A 19,063-nucleotide genomic window follows, 5' to 3' on the forward strand; every position below is an offset into this window, starting at 1 on the left:
GGAAGTGAAGCAGGAAGAGGAAGAGAAGAGAATGGGCAGAGTGGGTGGGGCTCTCTGATTGACGTCTCTCACAGCCAATCCAAATATTTCTGGAGTAACCTGAGTTTCCTGAAGCTTGGGAAACTGACCGGTGAAATGGAGGCGACTTTGAGCAGCAGATCAGGTGGGGATTTAAACTTGTCATTATCCCATCTGAATAAAACCTCACTTATTGCAGCTGCTGTCTCAGTTCCCCTGGTAAATGTTTGACAGAGATTTCTAGTATGAGAATAGCATTCTTCATCCTCAGAGGCTTTTAAACTGACAACATCAGTGTGGGATGTGTAGCCTTGGATGTGTTTGACAGCAGATCAGAAGAGGAAGAGCCACAGCATCCAAGACAGCGATAATGTGCAGCACATGCACAGGAGAGAGGGGCACGGAAGAGAAGGAAGGTAACAGAAAAGAGAGAGAGAGAGACAGGAGAAAGGGACACGGGAGGGAGGGGCATAAGAGAGCAGGACAGAAGGAAGAGGGATAAAGAGGGAGAGCAGAGATTGAGTTTGTGGCTTGGGAAATGACGCTGTGCTCCACTCTGTGACTGCAGGAGTGTCTTTGGGAATGGTCCCTCGCCCCTCACCAGACCTCTCTGCCAGCCTTTTGCTGGAATCTCAATTAACACATGAGGAAGAAAGGAACAGAAGGATATGCTGATAGGGTGAGACGAAGAGGGGTGAGAGGAGGCTCATGTGAAGCCTAAAGACTGTCACGACTCAGTGGGGATAGCACACTGTAATGTCAAGCCCCACTGCTCTCCGAGCCATGACAAATGTGAGAAAGTTTATTCAGACCACCAAATTGCCCCAATTTTACCTAACTATGAATTTAATTTAACTTAGATTAACAGAATACCAGCACCACGTTTGTAAACTGAACAAGTAAATAACTGTTAAACAAATTGTTTTTAACTAATGACAAAAGAAATATGAAATGCTAACTCTTAACTCTATAACTTAATCTACCCCTTTTTAACCCCCATACACAAACACAAACACACACAAGACACACAAAACAAGGATTTTAAGGGTGAGGTAAAAACAGTTTGATAGCACTAATCCGGAGTACAGGGTTAGATGAGTTGATTTTGCTTGAAAACTTCCAAGTTCCTTGCAGACTTGTACTGCTAACACGAGGGGATCTTTCAGCACTTCCAGTCTGTAGTTTACTCATTGAAAACCTGCTTTTAATGTCTCTACTCGTGATTTCTCCCCTTTTCTCTTGACTGGGGTTTCTAAACAAAAAAGCAGGATCTGGAGATGTGAGGAATAGCCAGCTAATTACTATGGCAGAATTACTGGAGTTTTACCAAAAACCCAGGAGAGCGAGGTTTTAGGTCTTTCCTCTTGGCAGGGTAGGAGCTGATCCCCGGGCCACTGCTATCACAAAACCCTGGTCACCTGGTCAGCAGCCAATCAGATACCGCTCTTTCTTAAACCATGTCCTTTCCAGCAGCATCGTCCAACCTGGCACATGCTGTTCCAAGAAGTAGCAACATTGTAGATTTTCTCTTCCTGCTTCAGGGAACATGTTTTTTTTTAAAGTGCAGCCACTGTAGGTTTTCAAAGCCACAGTCCAACTTTAAAGTCACAATCCAAGAAAAATAAAAAAAACTTCTTTACATGCCTCCACCCTTAAAAAGATGAAACGCCATTTAAAAAAAATGTTTCATTACAAGGTATGTGACATGGACGACAAACATGAGACTTACGCTCATTCATTCATCCTTTCCCCTTATACAATGTTAAGAATTATCTGATTTCAGTAATTTACACCCAGGACAATGCATCCGCAATTACATTATCTTTCTCGGCAATGAGAACAATCTTTACCTTGAATGGTTGAAACATTAAACCCCATCTAAACAGTCTCATATTTCGAGTTTTAAACTTTTCAGTAAACGCCGGCGGATTATGGTCAGTGTAGATTAATGTTTCTTTATTATTATTTTGGACATAAACTTCAAAGTGTTGAAGAGACAACAACAGTGCTAGAGTTTCTTTCTCTGTGGTAGAGTACTTCCCCTGATATTGGTTTAGTTTCTCTGAAAAGTACCCCACCGGCCTTTCTATTCCTAATTGGTCGTCTTGTAATAGAATTGCTCCTTCCCCCAAGTCACTAGCGTCAACCGCCATTTTAAAAGGTTTGGTTTTATGGATCAGCTCATAATCGTCAGCCATTACTGTCTAGCAGTTGCAACCCTTTGGTCTTCCACATGGGTTCCTATTACAGAAGGTTTTAAATTCTCCTTGGAGAACTAGGACTCTGGGGTATTCCTTCCAGTTTCAAATGCTGTGCCATCTCTTCAATTATCTTTGCCTTCCTAGCTTTGGAAGGCACTCCTACTCTTAGTTTACTTGCCAATTCGATTAACCTGGCTTTTGGGATCCCTTGTAAGAAGGATGACTCCTTGTAAGGAGTCAACCCCTTCAGCAAAAGAGGAGAGGGTGTTGGAGGAAATCATGTCTTCTTTTCTTAATTTACAGAAGGATTGCACCGTACTACACCAGAGAATAAAGAGAGGATCGACACTGCAAATAGATCCTGAACATCACCCAAGGAACAACTGCACAACTTCACAGCATTGCTCAACACAGAGAAGGTTGGGCTGTGAAACCATCATTTGGAAATTGGTCGGGTCAGGGGAGCTTTGACATATCATCAGATCTGAAACTGGTCAGTGGTGTGGAGCCTTCCATCAAAACCAACTTTACTGAAGGTTCGGCTGTTGGCAATTGGTCAGGGTGAGGCTGGGAAGAGGTGTGAGTGGGTTTCAAGTGTGGTGAGAGCTTCAATTATTCATCAAGCCTCATGGACAACTGACTCATTCCTACAGGTGAGAGGCTGTTCAAGTGTGAGGTGTGTGAGGAGGGCTCCACAGGCTCATAAGATTTCCTCATACATAAAGTACATCTGTTGTACCACCTGTAACACTAGGGTTAGCTACATGGCAGAGAAACCATTCAAGTGTGAGATGTGCGACCGAGCCTTCGCCCAATCATCGACGCTCGTGAATCACCGACACATTCACACTGGGGAGAAACCATTCACGTGCGAGATGTGTAACAGAGGCTTTGCACAATCTTCGGCCCTGGTGAAACACCGTCGCATTCACACAGGAGAGAAACCATTCACATGCAAGTTGTGCAACAAATCATTCTCGGTGTCATCGAACCTCCGCACACATCAACGCATTCACATGGGGGAAAGGGTATTCAAGTGTGAGGTTTGCAATAAAGCTTTTGTGAAGTCTACAAGCCTCCTCATACACCAAAGAATTCACACAGGCGAGAAACCCTTCAAGTGTGAAGTTTGTGAGAAGGCTTTTACCTGCTCCTCTGATCTCCTGATACATCAGAGGATTCACACAGGAGAGAAACCCTTCAAATGTGAGGTGTGCGAACGAGCCTTCACACAGTCATCGACACTCCTGAAGCACCAACGCATCCACACTGGGGAGAAGCCATTCAAGTGTGAGGTGTGTGGCCAAGCCTTTTTGAAGTCTGGGAACCTCCGCGTACACCAACGCATGCACACTGGGGAGAAACCGTTCAAGTGTGAGGTTTGTAACAGGGGCTTTGCACAGTCATCAACCCTGGTGAGTCACTGGCGCATTCACACAGGGGAGAAACCATTCACTTGTGAGGTGTGCAACAAATCATTCTCCAGGTCATCAACCTTCCGCGTACACCAACGCATTCACACCGGGGAGAAACCATTCACATGCGATGTGTGCAACAAATCCTTCTCGAGCTCATCGAAGCTCCTGCTACATCAGAGGATTCACATGAGAGAAACTGTTCAAGTGTGAGGTGTGTGACAAGGCATTCACACAGCGCATCTCCTTGTCCATCAACACACTCACACAGGGAGAAGGAAGTGATCTTTGTGATAGAGAGGGTATGGGTTCAGAAGCTCATCTGGAGGTTGAATAGAACAAATATTGTTGGAGATGAGATTGGAGGGGGAACGTAGAGGAGTTTAAGGAATGTAGGAACTGGAGTAATCCCTCAAGCCTTTTACACCGTCAGGTAGATCGTGGCTGATCTGTATTTAAACTCTGTCTACTTGACTTGGCTCTGTCACCCTGAACCTTCTCAAATAAAATTCTATCAATCACAGTTTAAAAATTTTCAATTGACTCTCAGACTCAAATTTTTCTGAGGAGCTCCAGATTCCCACTACTGTTACAGTGCATAGGTATGATATTACAAATTTTTAGAATACCTGTTTTGAAAGACGCATTTTGTAAACCTTTGTAAAACTGTTTCCAAATTAGACTCCAAGTGTCATGTGACCCCAAGTGTCATGTGACTTTCCCCTTGTGGACTCGAGCTGGAACTCCTTCAGCCAGACAAAGAGGAGACATCCTCAGACACATACATTTACATAGATAAAAACAAAAAACTACTGCGGATGATTTACAATTCAATGAGTGTTCCAAAAGGGTAAGCAGAAATTCATTAACTCAATACAAAAACAAAAATACCTGGAAAAACTCAGCAGGTCTGACAGCATCTGCGGAGAGGAACACAGCTAACACTTCGAGTCCGTATGACTCTTCAACAGAATTGAAGAGTCATACGGACTCGAAGCGTTAACTGTGTTCCTCTCCGTGGATGCTGTCAGACCTGCTGAGTTTTTCCAGGTATTTTTGTTTTTGTTTTGGATTTCCAGCATCCGCAGTTTTTTGCTTTTATTTCATTAACTCAATGGCTTTTCCTCCAAATACAAAGACACTGAAAAGCCACTGTAAAGTGTGAACAACCTTGGCCCTTTGACCACTACAGTGGGTAAGGAGACTTCAGATAACTGCAATGGAATTACCTTGTGCCTTTTTGGACTGGGCTTTCTTGTACAGGTCACATGATAATGAGGACCATCTTGTCTTATCTGCAAAAAGCATTGAAAAGGGCAGAAAAAGGTAGATCCACAGAGAACCATCTTGAAGAAGCTTCAACCCAGGGAGAAACAGAGAAAGGTATCTGCTGTAAAGTAACTAGGCAACTAAATGTGCCACAACAGCAGAACAGAAGTAAGGAACCTTCTCTCCTTCCTGTAACTCAGATTTCATCTAGAAATCTCATGAGGATCAAAGGTTACAGAGAGAAGGCAGGAGAATAGGGTTGAGAAACTGATCAGCCATGATTGAATGGCAGAGCAGACTCGATGGGCCGAATGGCCTAATTTCTGCTCCTATGTCTTATGGTCTTATCTCACCTGTTAAAGTCACCTTGGACAATTCAACAGTAGAAGCCATCACAGCTGCAGAGACAACTCTACAATCCCAAGACCTTTATTTCTGACAATGCAACATCTCAACTTCAAAACCTATCAGGCCTGCACCGAATGTAGACTGAACTGATCCAATTTTTTATAAGTATTGTTTTATCTTAATCTGTAATTAATCTTTGTGTGTATGTGGAAGTAGTATCATTTTCCCTTAAGGAACTTCAAGAGCAAGTGTGTTGAAATAAACTAACCTTTCCTTTTCATGTACAAAAGGCTGGGTTATTGTAAATTGACTTTCTCACTCCAAGGGTAAGAAATACACTCTCACATAGAAATATATTGTTCATGAGCAACTTTGGGGAAACACCTTTTAAAGCGTCTGTGATACTTCTGTCTGTAGTATTCTGAGAGAGTTTCCCCTGATTTGAGTGATTGTATGTTAGTAAAGTGAGCCAGCTCTCAGCAATAGGTATGGGGTAGAATCAGACCCTGCTTTAGTTGGTGATGTGAATTATAGACAGATCCTCTTCAGGTGACGGCTGTTTGACTAATACCGTGGGTAATGTTTGTACTCTCCTGTCTGGGAGGACTACTATCCTGAGTATGGTGAGGGAGTGGGGGTGAGTCTCTACATACCTGAGTTCCCTCAGCCCATCATGCCTCGATGTAATAATGGTGTGATATATTCACCTTACATTCTTCCAAGATTCATTTCATGTTCTGGGAAAGACCTCAAGTCATTTTCAAATGTTTTGTTAATTTGGTTGATTCAAAGTTTGGTGTGAACTGAATATTATGTTGTTTGTCTGTTGTTTTATCAATCTACTGTATAGATTTATAACTCACAATAAATTCATTTTTTAGATTAATTCTAACTACCTGATTTGTCAGTATGGTGTGTTCCTGTTCATTGAAACACTCAGGAGCCTACAGTAAGAGTCCTGTGCACAATATATTGGTCAATGTCACTGATTTCCCTAAGAAAGAAAAAATCCAGTTTTATATCAATTTCATGAACACAAGACATCCAAAAGCACTTTAGAGCCAATGAAGAGCTTTTTGGAGTGTAGTCACTGTTGTAATGTAGGAAATACTGCAGCCAATTTGTGCAGAGCAAGCTTCCACAAACAGCAATGTGATAATGATCAGATTAATTTGTTTACATGACATTGATTGTGGGATTATTGATCAGGATATCAGAGATAACCCCCCTGCTATTCTATGACATAGTGTCATGGGATCTTTTACATTCACCTGAGAGGGCAAATGGTTTAACTCATCTGCAAGATGGTACCTCTGACAGTGCAGCACTCCCTCAGTACTGCACTGGAGTGTCAGCCTCAGTGCTCAAGGCTCTGCAGTGAGACTTGAACCCTCAACCTTCTGACTCAGAGAGAAGAGTGCTAACTGAGCCGTGGCTGACAATGACTTATGACATTTCTGCTGTATTAAATTCAGTTCCTAAGGGGTTAAGTCTCAAGCAAGTAGTTAGGAAAGCTAATAGAATGTTATCATTTATTGTGAGGGGAATTGAATACAAAAGTAGGTTATGCTTCAGTTGTACAGGGCACTAGTGAGACCACATCTGGAGTACTGTGTACAGTTATTGGTCACCTTATTTAAGGAAGGATGTAAATGCGTTGGAAGCAGTTCAGAGAATGTTTACTAGACTGATACCTGGAATGGGCAAGTTGTCTTATGATGAAAGGCTAGACAGGCTAGGCTTGTATCCGCTGGAGTTTAGAAGATTAAGAGGCATTTTGATTGAAACATAGAAGATCCTGAGGGGTCTTGACAGGGTGGATGTGGAGAGGATGTTTCCTCTTGTGGGGGAATCTAGAACTAGGTGTCACTGTTTAAACATAAGGGTTCGCCCATTTAAAACGGAGATGTGGCGAAATTTTTTCTCAGAATCGTGAGCCTTTGGAAATCTCTTCCTGAAAAGGTGGTGGAAGTAGAGTCTTTAAATATTTTTAGGGCAGAGGTGGATAGAATCTTGGTAAGCAAGAAGGTGATACGTTATTGGGGGCAGACGGGATGAAGATTTCAGGTTACCACCAGATCAGCCATGATCTCATTAAATGGTGGAGCAGGCTCGAGGGGCTGAATGGCCCACTCCTGCTCCTTGCTCATATGTTTATGACTGTGTACACAATGCTTTTCCCCTGTAAATTGGCAGCCTGCGAGTTTGATTTGATATAAAGTGATAACTAGTTAGAGCTGCAGGTGTCAGTGTTGTCTTTGTGTCTGGGTTCCTGAAGCTGTAGTCTTCTTATTGTGTCCATGGACAGTCTATACATGGCCCAGCCAGAACTGGACACATTTTTGTGCCTTGTTGTTGAAGTCGGCAAGATCTGCATCAGTGCAGGGTTCCTCTAGCGATAGGCATTGCAGGAGATCTTGCATAGTCTGTGGCTCAGTTCCACATTCACAAGTTGTCGGGCTGGTTGTATATTCCCATTTACTTAGTGATACCTTTGAACGACCTACACCAGTCCTAAGTCTGTTAAGGCACTTCCAGGTTGCCCAGTTGAAAAGGCTTTCATCCGGTAGAATTTCCAACGCTGGGGGTTGTTCAAGACTGGCAAGCCAGTCTTTCCACAAGGCGATGCAGGCTTCAGATGGGGTTGATTGTAATGGAACAACACTATTCGTGAAGCTCTTCCTTGACTTTAGGCGGCTGAGTGTAGGTGTATGACCATGTAGAGGGTGCCTCTCATCTGATGTTTGACGGAGTCGCTCTTTCTTGCTGGCTACCGTTCTTCTTATATCAGGGGGAGCGATACCCGCCAGGATATATAGGCTGTTGGTGTTTGTTGGTTTTAAACAACCTGTGATAAGTCGGCAGCTTGCATTCAGAACGGCATCCAACTTCTTAGCATGAGTAGATCTTTCCCATTCAGGGCAGGCGTATTCGGCAGTGGACTAGCAAAGAGCAAGTGCACTGGTTCACAATGTTTTCGAGCTTGCTCCCCATTTTGTGTTAGTGAGCTTATTCAGAATGATGTTTCTTGCGCTCACTTTTGCCTTTGTCTTTTCGATGTGGTTCTTGAAGATGAGGCATCTGTCAAGGGTGACTCCTAAGTAGATAGGGTGCTCGCAATGCGTCAGTGTTGCTCCACACCAGGTTACTTTAAGCTGTCGTTTGGCTTCACGGTTTCTGAGGTGGAATGCACAAACTTGCGTCTTTGATGGGTTTGCGCGAAGGTGGTTTTCTTCATAGTAGGATGTTAGTCCCTCCAAGGCCTCAGAAAGCGTTTTCTCCACGGTGTTAAAATCAGTGCTTTGGGCAGTGACACATAAGTCATTAGCATATGTAAAACGGCGTGTGACACTGTCTATAGGTTGGTCATTCGTGTAGATGTTGTACAGTAGCGGTACAAGCACGCTTCCCTGAGGAAGACCATTCTTCTGAATACGCCACCTGCTGCACTTCCCACCTAGTTCAACATAGAACCAGCGATTCTGAAGCATGCTTTCTAACAGCTCTGTTAAGTGAATATCTTTTGTCATCTCTAGGATCTTGCAGAGGAGACGTCTATGGATCATTGTATCGTATGCTGCTGACAGGTCTACAAAAACAGCACCTGTTACCATCCCTTGCTCAAAACCATCTTCGATATGTTGTGTGAGTTTGAGCAGTTGGCTTGTTGTTGATTTGCCGGGGCGGAAACCTGCTTGCTCTGGAATGATCTTCTCATCGACAGTTGGTGCTATCCTATTGAGTATCAGGCATTCAAACAGCTTATTGGTGTGGCAAAGCAGTGAAATTGGCCGAAAACTTTTAGGATCTGAGGGATCTTTTCCGGGCTTTAATAGTGCTATTACATGTGCCTTCTGCCAAATATTAGGTAGCTTGTGTGTTGCCAGGCAGTGGTTGACCAATTGTAGGAGCCATTTCTTTGCTTGCTGTCCAAAATGCTTTATCTGCTCCGTTGCTCTGTTGTCAAGACCAATTGCTTTCCCATGTTTTAGACTAGATATACCAGTTTCCAGCTCTTCCATGGTGAATGGTCCAGTGAAGCCACGGTCATCGCTGTACTTCTTCCTATCTAGTTGTGCTCTCGGTTGTTTCTTGTTGATTTTTCCATTTAGGAGCAACTGGTGTGCAACTTGGTTTGCAGACACATTTAGATGTTGGGCAGCTTTCTTGGGATTGCCTCCAAGTTTGCATATGAGAGACCATGCCTTCTTGCTGTTTTTTGTAAGATCTGTTGTCTCTATCAAGATGTCCCAGGTGTTTTGACGCTCTTGTGATATACTTAACATCACCCTCTCACCGGTAGATATTGTTTCCTCTGAGAAGGGGTCAGATTCAAATATTGAGACATACTCCCAGTAGAGTTCAGCATTCCCCTTGGTGAGACCAGAGATGTAGAGTGCCAAGGTAGAAGCATTCACGTTGTGGCGCTGTTTCAACCAATTCTACCACCACCACGCACAGCAAGTAGTGTATACCTGAAGCTGTGAAAATTGGTAAAGTCCCTGGTGTCAGCTGGAATGGATATCTTAAGGGATTGTCTTCAATCGGTACTGCTGATTAACCATTCTGCTTTCATTCACTCATGAAATTTCTATTGTTTAGGCACAGTTCTAACAGTCTGTCAGGAATAAAACTCGAGGAATAACCCACTCTTCCCAGGAAAGTTCAGTGTTAGTTTTAGTGAGGTTTTTGAGCTTGTTTTCAAATCCCTCCATGGCCTCTCCCCTCCCTATCTCTGTAATCTCTTCCACCCCTCAGTCCTGCACTGGAGTGTCAGCCATGATTTTTTGTGCTCAAATCCTGGAGTGGGACTTGAACCCACAACCCTCTGACTCAGAGAACAAGGTTGTTGTCCAACTCCAGATGGATTATTCAATGGACATGGATTAAAGTTGTTGTCAGGGCCACACGAATAATTCCTCAGGCTCTGGGGTCCCTGCACAAACCCCACCCACCATTTATTACAACACAAATATGTTGTAAAATGAGTGAAGAAATTATCCTGTAGATGTTTACACACTGCATTGATCATGAAGCCAATCAGATCACAATATACCAGCCTTAAATAAAACTGCTTCAATTGATCATACACCATTTTTCAAATGTTTGTTTTAGTAAAGCTCCTTGAGAAATATGCAGCAACCACAAGTGCACAGGTTGTGACTGAGGAGTTCATGCTAATATGTGTTGATTTTATCAGTGCAATCCAACTGAAATTGACCGTATCAGGAATTTTAAGTGTAAATTACATCATGTGTAAATTGAACTTTCACGATCTTTAGTGTTGGTTTATTAAACATCACCCAGGAAGCTGGTACCAACCACAGAAATGACCACGGCCCCAGATGGGAATAATGGGAGTGGTGAGTTTCTACAGATTGCTGGAGGAAAGAGATGGAGGAAGTGAGATAGGGTGAGGATTGAGGAGGGAGGAGAGGTCGGAAAGAGAAAGAGGACGAGGACAAAAGATAAGAGAAAGAGGAGGCGGGTAGGAAAGGATGGAGAGATGGGAGGTGGAGAAATGGAGGAGAACAGAGAAGAGTCAATTACTCCTCTCCTGTGTCCCTCCCTCCTGTTTATGTGCTGATCCTACCACTGCATATCATCACTGCCTTGGATGCTGTGGGTCTTCCTCTTCTGATCTGCTGTCAAACACATTTGAAGCTACACATCCCACACTGATGTTGTCAGTTTGAAAGCCTCCGAGGATGAAGAATGCTATTCCCACACTAGAAATCTGTCAAACATTTACTGGGGGAACTGAGACAGCAGCTGCAATAAGTGAGATTTTATTCAGATGGGACAATGACAAATTTAAAATCCCACCTGATCTACTGCTCAAAGATGCCTCTGTTTCACTGGTTAGTTTCCCAAACTTCAGAAACTTATGTTACTCCAGAAAAATTTGGAGCCATTTGAATTTTAAACAATGTTCCATGTGGTGTGTAAAATAGTGACTGTCCTCAAACTTTTATTTACATATAGTGACATCAGAGGTCACATTAATGTGAGAAGCCACAGTGTAAAAAGGGATTTATCCAAACATCCTCCTCTTCATAAAAAGAAAAAAAAATTGCATGCACAATAATTTATAAGCTACTCCACATCCATAGTCCGTAAAGAAAATAGTCACACTTTGTTCTTTCCGGTCTGTTCCAATTTCGTCTGTCCCTACACACATAATCTTTAAAGTGTTCAGCTCTTCTTATGGTATGTGTGTGAGTTGCTGTTAACTGTTCATCAGGTGTCTGCTGGTTCCTGAGGTGACGTCTCTCTGGAGAATGTTGCCGTGGCGAGTGTTGTTGCTGTGGTAATTGTTACTGCTGATCCGCTGCATTTATTGGGGAATGGTTGCCCTCTGGGACTGATGGGTGTTCAGTTCCTTGCTCAGTTGGTGAAATAGGATCTGCCTCATCAGCTGTCTGCTGTGAAGGAGCAGCTTCTCCGGTTGCACGTAGATGTCTGCGGTTGTGAAGATAGATCTGGTCGTTCACTGTGTATGATCAAGGTGACAACTTCTCGACAAAGGACCCAAGTTGCCAAGTGAGCTGACTTTTGTTGAGTGCGTTGAACGTTTTCACTCTGACCGGCTCTCCAACTCTCAGCTCTGGCAATGATGTGGCAGCTTCATCAAAGTGAAATTTGTTTTTCTGTTGTTTCACTTTGATCTTGTCACTCACTCCCTGTTACTACTTCTGGCCTCAGTCATTTTTTAGTTGTTGGAAGAGTAGTCTGGATGCAGCGTGACATTAGTCACTGGACTGGACAACTTTCCATGCCTTCAGTAGGTGTGTTTCTCCACTCTAAGATTGCCTTGTACACATTTGTGCTGAATCTAGTCGATTTTTTGATGATCCCTTTGGCAATTTTCATCACTGCCTCAGCCTTTCCATTTGACTGGGGATAGTGTGGAGATGACGTGTAGCGATGAATTTCCCAATCATTCATCAAGTGTCTGAATTCTTCACTCGTGAATTGAGGGCCATTGTCACTCATCACAATGTCAGGAATGCCATGACGACTGAAGTGTGCTTTCAGGCGTTCCTCAATCTCACTGGTAGTTGTTGACATCAGCTGGTCTAACTCCCAGTAGTCTGAATAATAGTTGACTGTGACGGGATAATCAGTTCCAGTGAGAGTTAAGAGATCTACTCCAAGCTTCATCTATGGTCTGTCTGGGATGTCATGAATCATGAGCAGCTCTTTATCTTGCTTAGCTTGATATTCATTACAAACACTGAACTGGCTGATGTGGTCTTTAATCTCATTGCTCATGTTTAGCCAGTAGAGCACTTCTCTTACCTTCCTCAGACTAGACTCGATTCCTTGATGGTTTGTGTGGATGTGCTTCAGCATCTTTTTTCTCATCTCTTTAAGGATAATGACCCAAGTCCCTTTGTACAAGATGCCATCTTGGGCGATCACTTCATCTCTGTCTGCCCAATACTCTCTTACAGAAACTGGTGTGTCCTTGATGGTTTCAGGCCATCCTTTCATCACAACTTCCTGTAACATTTGAAGAGTTGTATCTCATTGTGTAGTTTTCTTGATCTGAGCAAGATGCTTGTCTGTCAGATTCAATGTCTCTGCTGGGTTGATGACTTCCAGAGCATGTCGTGCTGTTGCAAATGAAGTAACATCCTTTGTGAACACTTTGGAGCAGAGAGAAGCGGTTTGAGAAAGATGCTTTGAAGTGGCTTGTCGTCAGACTGCACCATCACTTTCTCTCTCCCAAACAGGTCCCGGATGAAATACTCACAAGCAAAGACAGTAGCCAGGCTCTCTTTTTCAATCTGTGCAGTTCAGTTTGTGTTAATGCTCTGGATACCAACACAACTTGTTGTCCTTGCTGCATGAGGGTTGCTCCAAGTCCTAAACAAAAACAGAATTACCTGGAAAAACTCGGCAGGTCTGGCAGCATCGGTGGAGAAGAAATCAGTTAACGTTTCGAGTCTTCACTCCAAGTCCTGTTTCACTGGCATCTCACTGCAGGGTGACTTCATCATTGACATCATCGTACCTCAGCACTGGCGTTGTCATCACTAGTTGTTTGATGTGAGTGAAAGCTGCTGCTTGTTCTGTGTCCCAAACCACTGAACATCCTTTGCAGTGAGATTGTGTAGAGATTCACACTCTGATGACAGATTGACAAGAACTTGGTTAGGTAGATCCCATGTGGGTTTGCTGATGTTCCACGAGGTTAACAACTGTATGAAGGCTTCATTATAGAACTCACACCGATAGAGTTTCTCCCCTGTGTGACTGCATTGATGGACCAGGAGATACGCTGACTGCAGTGTGAATCCACTGTTGCTTCACAAAATTGGAGGACTTGATGAAAGCTGTCGTTCAAACATCGCACCTGTGTGAATCCTCTGATGTCCCATAGAATCAAAGATATTGTAAAAGCATTATCGCAAACCTCACACTTAAATGGTTACTCCCCTGTGTGCATCCTCTGATGGAGCAGGAGGTTCAATGACATCGAGAATGATTTATCGCACACTTCGCACGTGAATGGTTTCACCCTGTGTGAATGCGTTGGTGTTTGCAGAGAGTTGATGAATCCGAGAATGATTTGTTGCACAGCTCACACCTGAGTGGTTTCACCCCTGTGTGAATCCTCTGCTGCCGGAGGAGATGCGATGACTGTGAGAATGATTTGCAGCATATTTCACACCTGAATGGTTTCTCCCATGTGTGAATGCATTGGTGATCGCGGAGGTTCCCTGATCTCAAGAACAATTTGTCACAGACCACACAGGTGAATGGTTTCTCCCTGTGTGAATGCATTCATGTTGTGGGGATCTGATGATGACAAGAATGATTTCTTACACACCTCCCATGTGAATGGCTTCATCCTGATGTGAATGTGGTGTCGTTTGCAGAGTTCAGATGACTCCAAGGAATCAGAGAAATTTAGGGACAATATAATAAAGTAATACAAATAATCCAAAGTAGAATAAGTTAACGTAAGGGAAGTAGAGTTAAGACATGGCAGTGCAGCTCAGTTGAGGGATGCATGTCCTGTAATAAGTGCAAAGACATGGACGCTACCGGTGTCTTAGACGACCACATGTGCAGGAAGTGCTGCCAGCTGCAGAAACTTGAGCTCCTGGTTTCAGAGCTCGAGCAGTGGCTGGAGTCACTGTGGCGCATCCACGAGGCTGAGAGCTATGTGGATAGCACATTCAGAGAGGTGGTAACATCGCAGCTTAAGGGCCTGAAGAGAGAGAGGGGGAATGGGTGACCACCAGGCAATCCAAGAGAAGTAGGCAAGTAGTGCAGGAGTCCCCTGGAGTCCTGCTCACAAATTGGTTTTCCATTTTGGAAGCTGGTGAGGGTGCTGGTTCTTCAGAGGAGTGCAGTCAGAGCCAAGTTTGTGGTGCCACAAGTAGCTCGGCTGTACTGGAGGGGAGGAAGGAGAAAGGAAGAGCAATAGTGACAGGGGATTCATTGGTTAAGGGAACAGATAGGCATTTCTGTGGCCGTAGATGTGACTCCAGGATAGTATGTTGCCTCCCTGGTGCCAGGGTCAAGGATGTCACAAAGCGACTGCAGAACATTCTTCTGGGGGAGGGTGAAGAACCAGAGGTCATGGTCCACATTGGTACCAATGACTTAGGTAGGAAGGGGGATGTGGTCCTGTGATCAGAATTTAGGGAACTAGGTCGAAAATTAGCAAGCCGGACCTCAAATGTAGTCATGTCCGGTGTAGTCTATAGACTCTTGAGAAGAACATAGAAGAACAAATCTGCAGGGAAATTGCAGAGCGATGCCAGCATTATAGAGTAGCTATAATGGGGTACTTTAATTATCTGACTGTAGACTGGGACAGTGGTAGTGTAAAGGGCGGAGAGGGGCAAAAGTTCCTAGAATGTGTTCAGGAGAATTTTCTACAGCAGTACGTGTCCAACAAGAAAAGAAGCACTTTTGGATCTGGTTCTTGGAAATGAGGTGGACCAAGTCGATCAAGTGTCAGTGGGGGAACATTTAGGAGACAGTGATCACTGTAAACAGTGATCATTGTACGTTTTAAAATGATGATAGAAAAGGATGATAGGCAATCCAGAGTAAGAATAATTAACTGGACAAGAGCCGACTTCAATGGGGCAAGAACGGAGCTGGGCCAGATAGACTAGAATGAAAGATTGGCGGGAAAAACTGTAACTGAAGAATGATCTACATTCAAAAAAGAATTGGTTCAGGCACAGTCAAGGTATATTCCATCGAAAGGGAAAGGTAGGGCAAATAAATCCAGAGCTCCCTGGATGAAAAAGGAGATAGAAATTAAGGTAAAGAACGAAAAGTATGCTTATGACAGGTGTCAGGTAGAAAATACAATTGAGAACCAAGAGGAATACAAAAGGTTCAGAGGGGAGGTGAAAGAGCATATTAGAGAAGTGAAGAGGGATTATGAGAAAAGACTGGCAGCCAACATAAAGGGGAATCCCAAAGTCTTTCATAGACATATAAATAGTAAAAGGGTGGTAAAAGGAGAAGTAGGGCTGATTAGAGACCTAGAAGGGAATTTACACATGGACGAAGGGGGCATGGCTGAGGTATTAAATGAATACTTTGCATCTGTCTTTACCTAGGAGGTAGATGCTACCCAGGCGATGGTGACAAACGAGGAAATTCTGTCACTAGAAGAGTTCAAAATTGATAAGGAGGAACTGTTGAATAGACTGTTGGTACTTAAAGTTGACAAGGCACCAGGACTGGACGAGATGCATCCAAGGATATTGAAGGAAGTGAGAGTAGAGATTGCAGGGGCACTGGCCATAATCTTTCGGTCTTCCCTAGACTCAGGATAGGTGTCAGAGGACTGGAGAATTGTAAACATTATGCCCATGTTCAAAAAAGGATGTAAGGATAAGCCCAGCAATTGCAGACCAGTCAATTTAAATTCAGAGGTGGGCAGGATTCTTGAAACAATTATTCGGGATAGAATTAGTAGTCACATGGAAAAATATGGATTGATAAGGAAGAGCCAGCAAGGATTTCTAAAGGAGAAATCATGTTTAACTAACTTGCTGGAGTTTTTTGAAGAGGTAACAGAAAAGGTTGATGAGGGTAATGCTGTTGATGTGGTGTACATGGACTTTCAAAAGGCATTTGATACAGTGCCACACAACAGATTTGTGAGAAAAGTTATTGTTCATGAAATAAAAGGGAAAGTAGCAACATGGATACAAAATTGGCTGAAAAATAGGAATCAGAGAGTAATGGTTAATGGATATTTTTCGGGCTGGAGGAAGGTTCACAGTGAGTTCCCCAGGGGTCGGTATTGCTTTTCCTGATATATATTAATGATCTAGATCTTGGTGTGCAGGGGACAATTTCAAAGTTTGCAGATGATACGAAGCTTGGGAGTGTTGTAAACTGCTAGAAGGACAATGTAGAACTTCAAAAGGACATAGACAAGTTTGCAGATAGGTGGCAGATGAAGTTCAAGTGAAGAAGTGTCAAGTGTTGCATTTCGGTAGGAAGAACATGGACAGACAATATAAAATAAGGGGTGGAATTTTGAAGTGGGTGTGTGAGTAGAAAGACCTGGGTGTATATGTGCATAGATCATTGAAGGTAGCAGGACAAGTAGACAGAGCAGTTAATAAAGCATATAGTATCCTGGGCTTTATTAATAGGGGCATAGAGTGCAAGAGCAAGGAGGTTATGCTGAATTTATATAAGACACTCGTTAGAGCTCAGCTGGAGTATTGTGTACAGTTCTGGGCACCAAATTATAGGAAGGATGTGAACACATTGGAGAGAGTGCCGAAGAGATTCACAAGAATGGTTCCAGGGATGAGAAACCTCAGTTATGAAGATAGATTGGAGAGGTTGGGACTGTTCTCCTTGGAGAGAAGAAGGCTAAGAGGAGATTTGATAGAGATGTTTAAAATCATGAGGGGGCTGGACAGAGTAGATAAGGAGAAACTGTTCCCACTCGTCAAAGTATCAAGAACGAGAGGGTACAGATTTAAAGTGGCTTGCAAAAGAAACAGATGTGACGTGAGAAAAAACTTCTTCACACAATGAGTGGTTCGAGTCTGGAATGCACTGCCTGGAATTGTGGTGGAGGCAGGTTCAATCGAGGCATTCAAGAGGGCAATAGATGATTATTTGAATAGAAACAATGTGCAGGGGCACAGGGAAAAAGCAGGGCAATGGCACTAGGTCATAGTGCTCATTTGGAGAGCCGGAGCAGACACGATGGGCGGAATAGCCTCCTTCTGTGCTGTTAAGATTCTGTGATTCATCAGATGGTTTTGCATTGGGCAGCATGTGGATGAGAAATAGGTGGGGGCCAAGGATAGACCCTTGGTCGGACTCCAGAGCAATGGGGGTGGGAAGATTAACCATTGCAGGAGATTCTCTGGCTACAACTGAAGAGGCAAAAGGGGACCAAGCCATAGCAGTCCTACTCACCAGACAACAGAGAAGAGTTGGAAGAGGAGGATAGTGTGGTCGGGCATGTCAAAGGCGGCAGAAAGGTTACTTCTCTCTCCACAGATGTTGCCTGACCTGAGTATTTCCAGCATTTTCCGAATATATATCATATTTCCAACATTCACAGTTTTTTGCCATTGTATTCAAAGAGCTGGGTGTGTGCACTTTAGGGAAGTGCAGACTATGGGTGATTTTATAAGGTTTGAAAATAATAACAGTTTGTGTTCATGACTTCATGTGGACAAATTATTTTAATTGGATAGATTAGGGAGGGCCAAAGGAAAGAATTCAGACAATATCACTGGGGTCCATTTTTCGAGGAATAGAATTGAAAAGCAGAGAAGTTATGTTGAATTTGTATAGAACCTTGGTTAGACCACACTTGGAGAGCTGTGCACAGTTCTGATCTCCAGACTGAATAAGGACATAAAGGAACTGGAGAAGGTGCAAAAACATTTATATGGATGATGTGGAGAATTGAGAGATTGTAACTATCGAAAAGAGCAGGTTGAGAGGTGACATGATAAAAATCTTTAAAATGATGAAACATAAAATTAAGAATTTAGGGGTAAATGGAGAGAAGATGTTCCCACTTGTGTGGTGGAGTCCAAAACTAGGGGCCAGAAACATAGGATGGTCAATAATAAATCCAATGAGGAATTCAGGAGAAACTTCTTTCCCAAGGTAATGATTAGAATGTGGAACTTGCTACTACAGGGAATGGTTGAGGTAAGTAGTTTCAATGTATTTGATGGGAAGCCTGGTAAGCACATGAGGGAGAAAGGAATAGATCGGGTGAGATGAAGTAGGGAGGGAGAAAGCTCATGTATAGCAGCAGCACTGGTAGAAAGCAGAAGGTCCAAATGGTCTGTTTCTGTGCTTTAAAAACTAGATTCAAAATAAAAAATGTTGGAAATTCTCAGCAGATCAGGCAGCATCTGTGGAGAGAAACAGAGTTAACGTTTCAGCTTAAGATGACCTTTCATCAGAAACTAGGTTGGATGTTGGGCGAGTCACTCCTGCAGCCAAAACTACCCCCTCCCCAAGTCCCCCAGTCTAGGGGTCTGTTATTTGATTTTATCAATGTTGCTCACCCTGGGGTCAATCTCCGAGTCACTCCCCAAACACAGAGTAAATCCCCCAGGTCACAGTGTTACTCTCCGAGCACAGAGTCAATCCCCGATTCCCAGACTCACTACCCAAGCACTGACTCAATCTCCACTCCCACTCTCTATTCTTTGTTTCTCCTTCCCCTTAACCTCTGTCCCTCTCTCCTGTGTCCCTATCTCCTGTGTCCCTCCATCCTGTGCATGTGCTATTCCCACCACTGCCTGTCATCGCTACCTTGAATTCTGCGGG

At 43.5% G+C, this 19,063-nt stretch overlaps 2 protein-coding genes across 2 annotated transcripts in view; both read left to right on the forward strand.

Moving 5' to 3' along the window:
• LOC144695207 (uncharacterized) overlaps positions 1 to 19,063 on the forward strand; it is a 469,933-nt gene that overhangs the window by 441,276 nt on the left and 9,594 nt on the right. The gene's annotated exons all lie outside the window — the stretch shown is intronic.
• LOC144695255 (uncharacterized) lies at positions 74 to 4,173 on the forward strand. Its single transcript, XM_078566162.1, has 2 exons — positions 74 to 163; positions 2,523 to 4,173. Exon 2 carries the CDS (start codon positions 2,984 to 2,986, stop codon positions 3,845 to 3,847), a length of 864 nt encoding a protein of 287 aa, XP_078422288.1. The 5' UTR covers positions 74 to 163; positions 2,523 to 2,983; the 3' UTR covers positions 3,848 to 4,173.

The sequence above is a fragment of the Cetorhinus maximus genome, chromosome 21 (genome assembly GCF_964194155.1).
Source record: "Cetorhinus maximus chromosome 21, sCetMax3.hap1.1, whole genome shotgun sequence".
Classification (NCBI taxonomy): Eukaryota; Metazoa; Chordata; class Chondrichthyes; order Lamniformes; family Cetorhinidae; genus Cetorhinus; species Cetorhinus maximus.

What these genes read in the sequence shown, in the direction of transcription:
- LOC144695255 (XM_078566162.1), top strand. Translation starts at nt 2,984, where the DNA reads ATGGCAGAGAAACCATTCAAGTGTGAGATGTGCGACCGAGCCTTCGCC.